Source organism: Dromiciops gliroides, chromosome 4 (genome assembly GCF_019393635.1).
Source record: "Dromiciops gliroides isolate mDroGli1 chromosome 4, mDroGli1.pri, whole genome shotgun sequence".
NCBI classification, from domain to species: domain Eukaryota; kingdom Metazoa; phylum Chordata; class Mammalia; order Microbiotheria; family Microbiotheriidae; genus Dromiciops; species Dromiciops gliroides.
This window is the reverse complement of record NC_057864.1, coordinates 334,781,874-334,787,873: the sequence shown is the minus strand read 5'-3', so window position 1 is coordinate 334,787,873 and position 6,000 is coordinate 334,781,874. Positions and strand designations below refer to the sequence as shown.

Here is a 6,000-nt window from a genome sequence, read left to right as displayed (position 1 = left end):
TCCTCTGATATGTGTAACGATTGGAATAACGCCACCTGCTGGATACTTACTGTAGAAGAGTTCTGCCCATGAAGCGAAGGTCTTTGAGGGCAAGACCAGGAGTCTTTTCTTTGGTGTCAGGAAGTGACGCGGGCTAGTGGGAGGAGGAAGGAAGAGACTGGCGCTCAGTCTCGGGGTCTTTCCTCTGGACTCTGGTGGAGAGCGGAGCTAGAAATGTGCTCTCCCTTTAATAGATAGGAATCTAGGCCTTTTTCTCTCTCTTTACCAAATTCTTATTCTCCTTAATAAATGCTTAAAAGTCTAACTCTTGCTAAAGTTTATAATTTATTGGCGACCACTCATTAGATATTTTAGACAGTTTAGCTAGAATTTTACCCCTTAACATATGTAATCCAGAGCTTTCCACTATGCCATCAGCTTCTTGGTGAACCATTCTTGAAGTGTGGCATGCATGGCCTAGGGACCTTCAGTTCCAATCTTCAGTTTACTAGACACCTCCAATAAGGAGTCAAGAGAAGCATTCTTAGACAAAGTGGCCAGTTGACTTAAAAAAGGCCCCAGCTCCTAAAAGAGACTGAATTAGAAGCTTCGTCAGCCTTTTCTCCCTCCCTGAACCTTGAATGAAGCTAGGGATTCCCTAAGAAGGTAAAGAAGGAATATTTTACATGCATGGGGAACAGCCTGTACAAATGCACAGAGATTGGAGATGGAATCTCATATCTAGAGAACAGCAAGTAGGCAGTTTGGTTGCAACATTAAATGCATAAATCATGCAATAAGTCTGCAAAAATAGATTGATTCTGAAATTGTATAGGATTCTAAATGCCAAACAGAGGAGTTTATATTGTCTCTTAGGGGCAAAAAAGAGAGCCACTGGAATTTCTTGATTCAGGGAGAGTGACACGGCCAGGCTTGCATTTTAATATCAATTTGTGTGGAGGATGCATTGGAAAATTAGGGCAGAAAAACCAGTTAAGAGGCTATTTCAATAGTCTGGGAAAGAGGTGATAAGGGCTTCAACTGGGGTGCTAGCCCTATCAGTGAAGAGAAAGGGATGGATGCAGGAAATGTGGTAGGACTGATAAGACTTGATAACTGAGTAGCAAGTGATTTTTCAGGTTGCAAATCTGGGTGATGGCAAGGATGGTGATACTTTCAACAGTAATAAGGAAGTTAAAACTAAGGGAGGATTTTTGGAGGGGATGAGTTGTTTTAGATGTGTTAAGCTTAAGATGCCCATGGAAATAGAGCACCGGCCCTGGAGTCAGGAGTACCTGAGTTCAAATCCGGCCTCAGACACTTAACACTTACTAGCTGTGTGACCCTGGGCAAGTCACTTAACCCCAATTGCCTCACTAAAAAAAAAAAAAAAAAGATGCCCATGGAAGATGAAGTTTAAAATTTCCAATTAGGGGAGGGCAACTAGGTGGTACAGTGGATAAAGCACTGGCCCTGGATTCAGGAGGACCTGAGTTCAAATCTTGTCTTAGACACTCGACTTACTAGCTGTGTGACCCTGGGCAAGTCACTTAACTCTCATTGCCCTGCGAACAAAACAAAACAAAAAAACAAAAAACAATTTTCAATAGGTAGGTGGTGCTGAAAGATTGGAGCTCAGGCGAGAAACAGGGGTGGATATATAGTTCTAGTAGTCATCTATATAAAGATGATACTTGAACCTATGAAAAAATCTAGAGAAGGAGAGAGGGGAGCCCAGGCCAGAGGCCTGGAGTATACCCATACTTTGGGAGTAGAATGATCACAATCTGACAAACAAAGGACAGCAGCAAAGACTGTTGGAGGAGAATCAGGAAAGAGCAAAGTAGTGAAAATCCATGGAGAAGAGCTAATGGTAAAGGTAGTTGATAGCAAAGAAAGGTTTCAAACTCAGATACTCTTACTCCACATTCAGCACTCTTTTCACTATAAAACACAGAAGTATGAAAACTCAGCTCCCCCCCTTTTTTTTTTTGGCTGCCAGAACTGGGATCACTGACTTAAAGTTCGAAATATACTCCAAAACTTCACATCACAGAGAAGGGAATTTAAAAACTTTCAAAAAGGTTAAGTGACTTATCTAAGGTCATACAGTTATTCTGAGTAACAGAGCTTTAGATTAAGTGGAATTCTAGCCTACAAACCCCAATTTTTTTTCCCCAAACTGTTGTATAAAGGAAAGGGTACTGGCTCTGGAGTCAGAGAATCTGGGTTCAAATGCTGCCTTTGTGATCTTACTCCCTGTGTGATCTGAGCAAGTCATTTAACTACTCTGAGGTTGTTTCTTCACTGTAAAATGAAGGGTTGGATTAAATGGCTTCTAAACTCCCTTCCAGCTCAGCCTATAATCTTTGGGCCTCATTTCCTCAACTATAAAATAAGGTTGGACTTCCCAGTCCCAAATTTATGATCCTGTGAACCTCTCTGGGGCTCAGTTTCCTTATCTGTAAAGTGAGGAGACTCATTAGATGGACACTAAGGTTCCTTCCAGCTCCATAAGCCTCTTTGGGCCTCATTTTCCCAATTAAGAGGTTGTACCAGATGACCTCCAAATCTATGGTTCTATGACCTCTATATTATGCATTCAGCCTCTTGATGGGCTTCCTAAGTCAAGAGAGACTACATTCTCTCCATCATCACCATTCCACCTTGTCCCAACTCGTTAAAAGTGGAAGAAATTGAGAAAAAAGAAGGAAATAATAAAAGAAGGAGGAGGGAACAAAGGGAAAAAGAAAGGAAAAGACAAAGGAGAAAGGAAACAAGAGAAAAGGGAGGGAGGAAGGAAGAAAAAAGGAAAGGGAGAAAGCAAAAGGAAGAAAGCAAAGAAGAAAGGAAGGGAGAAAGGAAGAAAAGCGGGAGAGAAAAATGAGGAAGAATAAAGGAAGAAGGGAGGGAAGGATGGAAGGAAGAAGAAGGAAGGAAGGAAAAAGAGAGAAGGAAAGGAGAGAGGAAAGGAGAGGAGAGGGGAGGGAGGGGAGGGGAGGGAAGGGGAACAAAACGCATAGCATGTGGGCGAGCACTTTCGGCAGCAGGAGGGCGGTCTGGGGAACCTCCACAACTAGTTCTCACCCACTGCCTTGGGGTTGTTAGGGGGCAGGGAAGGAAAGGAAAACTGCGCTCGGTCTCCTACTGGGGAGAGCGAGGTCTGAACGCGCGTGCGCAGGCGGGTCCCCGCGGCTGCGCCGCCTGGGCCGTGCCGCCTGGGCCGCCCCGCTGGCCGCCAATCCCGGCGCTCCCGGCAGAGGGAGCTGTGCGCCGGCTTCCCCTCCCGCTAGGCCCCGCCCGCCTCCCTCTTGCTTCGCCTGGGAGGGGCTGCCGGCTCAGTCCGACAGCTGCTTCCTGCTCCGACAGCCTACCCGCTCCCGGACGCTCGCTCATTCCGCTCCCGGTCTTCCTGAAACCGACCCGTGCAAGGAAGCCTCCCCGCACAGTGCCGCTCCCGCCTCCGCCTCCACCGCCGCTTCCCCAGCTTCTTAGGGAGGGCCTTGTCCGCAGCCTCTGCCCGCGTCCCGCCTGCCCCACCACCCCCCACCCCGGCCATGCTGTCCTTCCAGTACCCCGACGTGTACCGCGATGAGACCGCGGTGAGTGCGGCCCCTGGACCTCGGCCCCGCCTAGCCCAGCCGAGGCGGGTGGGGGGCATTCATTCCCAGGCGACGGACTGCTCGAGGTTGCAATGCCGCCCCTCCACTTTCAGCCTCAGCCCCGCACAGCCCCCCGCCCTCGTCCCCTACCTCCTCTTCCTCGTGTCTTTTGTTTGCGAGGAAACGTGCCGGGCCCCCGGGCCGGAGGCGGTCTGCAAACCGGCCGCGGCTCCTGGGGAGCCCTCCGGCCACGCGCCTTCCTGTGAAGGCCGAGCGTTGGGGTGGGGTGGGGGTGGGGGGGGTAATCTCTAGTTCCTAAAAGCGCAGAGGTCAAGGCCAAACTGGGAGTCGGGGAGGTCACTGTCCCGGGAGGGCGCGGGGACTCCCAAGCGGCTGGTCTGGATTTGGAGCTTAGCGGAAGAGCTTGCCTCCATGTGTGGAGAAAGTGTGGGGTTGAACAGTTGTAAAAGCGTGTGCGTGCGTGTGGCGTGCGTGTTTTGTGTGTGCGAGCGCGTGTGTGTTGTGTTGTGTGTGTATAAAAGAGCCTGCTAGATTTTAATCGGGTTTGGATTTTTTAAAAACGCAAACCTTTTCAATCTCAAAGCATAAATTCGGTCCCCCTCCCCGAAGTTTCCACAAATGAGAGGGAGGAAGGAGAGACATACCGATGGAGACCGAGAACAAGAAAAAAAAGCGATTTGTCTTCCTCCTCTCCCGCCCTTCCCCCCTCATGCTCCCCTTTCCTCCCGCCCTCAGGGAGCAGTTTTTCGATGTGGAAGAGGCTCCCAGTTAGCCCTGCCCCGGGTGAAATGAAGGGGTTGACTCTTGAGATCCCCGCATCTTCCCTGGAAGGGTTGTGGTGCTTGAGGTTTGCTTTGGGATCACCCGCTGTGTAGCACGCTGCGAAAGTGAAAGCTGAGGGGAGTTCTGGCTAAAGCTGTCACTCTGGTCCGATCCAACTAGCGTTTTTTTAAGCTCCTTTTATTTGCTAGGTTCCCAGCTAAGGCGGGGTAAGAGTTGGTGGTGGCTAAAGACCAAGGAAAAACTAGTTTCATCCTCCCAGGAGTTTACTTTCTAGTGGGATTAGAGGATTAGAATGAGGTAGGTAGGTAAATAGATAGGTAAATAGATAAATTCTGGAGGGAAGAGAAAACAGTAACAGCTCATTCCGAATTACTGTTACCTGTTAGTGGGTTTTATGAAGTTCCTTTAAGTGTTAATAGCCCTTTTTTTTTTAGTCTTTCGATGTCATAAAGTCTTCCACTTTATTTATTTATTTATTTATTTTTTGTGAGGCAATTGGGGTTAAGTGACTTGCCCAGGGTCACACAGCTAGTAAGTGTTAAGTGTCTGAGACCGGATTTGAACTCAGGTCCTCCTGAATCCAGGGCTGATGCTCTAGCCACTGAGCCACCTAGCTGCCCCCTCCACTTTATTTTTAAAATTAAATTATTATTATTACTTTTGGTGGGGCAATGAGGGTTAAGTGACTTACCCGGGGTCACAGGGCTAGTAAGCATCAAGTGTCTGAGGCTGCATTTGAGCTCAAGTCCGCCTGAATCCAGGGCCGGTGCTTTATCCACTGTGACACCTAGGTGCTCCAAAGTCTTCCACTGTAAAGAAAATTTTGCTTTATTGTGGTTGAAAGTGTGCTAATACTTCAAAAGAAACTTAAATATGTTTCTATTTAAAGTAATGTTTTCAGGTGGTCTCATACATTCAGAGACTTGTTTGAACAGTGGTCATTTGGTGGCTATGTTTTGGCAAGTTTTTTGACTGATTTTTTAAAAAACTTGACCTGATTGTTATAATAATCTAAAGAAAGCTGCAATACTGGAATTCCAATTAGTGTTTTCTTTTCCCTAAAGAGGTGGAGTTGTTTTATGAAGTGTACTTCTTTTGGTGTCCAGATGTGCATTCCACTTCACTAAGTGTCTAAGTTCTTGTCTTTGACTCCAGTCTCCTTCCTTGGTGACTTTGGCCATAACATGTTCAGTGTGTGCTTTTTAAAAACCCAATATATTAAATTTTTTATATTAATTCATTCAGAAATGGGAATACAACAAATATGATTCTTGCCAAGAACATAGAATCAGGTAGAGGACAGATAAGGAAATAATGGAAAGATCAGCAGTTTGTTCAGTATGGGAAAGTCATTGTGTAGAAACTCTATTCACCCACACATAAATAACTTGTTTATGATGTAATTGATAAATTCTCGAGGTTGCCTAAGACACAGAGGTTAAGTGAGTCATATGGTCACATATCTAGAGCTGGAAAAAGACCTTAGAAGTAATCTGGTCCAGGGGCAGCTAGGTGGCACAGTGGATAAAGCACCAGCCCTGAATTCAGGAGGACCTGAATTTAAATGCTACCTCAGACACTTGACAATTACTAGCTGTGACCCTGGACAAGTCAC

At 46.7% G+C, this 6,000-nt stretch overlaps 1 protein-coding gene across 1 annotated transcript in view; it reads left to right on the top strand.

Moving 5' to 3' along the window:
- The first annotated feature begins 3,291 nt into the window (after positions 1-3,291).
- LOC122725324 (prolyl endopeptidase) overlaps positions 3,292-6,000 on the top strand; it is a 140,417-nt gene continuing 137,708 nt past the window's right edge. The window contains exon 1 of the mRNA XM_043962379.1: positions 3,292-3,581. Within this exon, the coding sequence (XP_043818314.1) occupies positions 3,537-3,581 (45 nt within the window). The 5' untranslated portion in view covers positions 3,292-3,536. The remainder of the gene's footprint in view (positions 3,582-6,000) is intronic.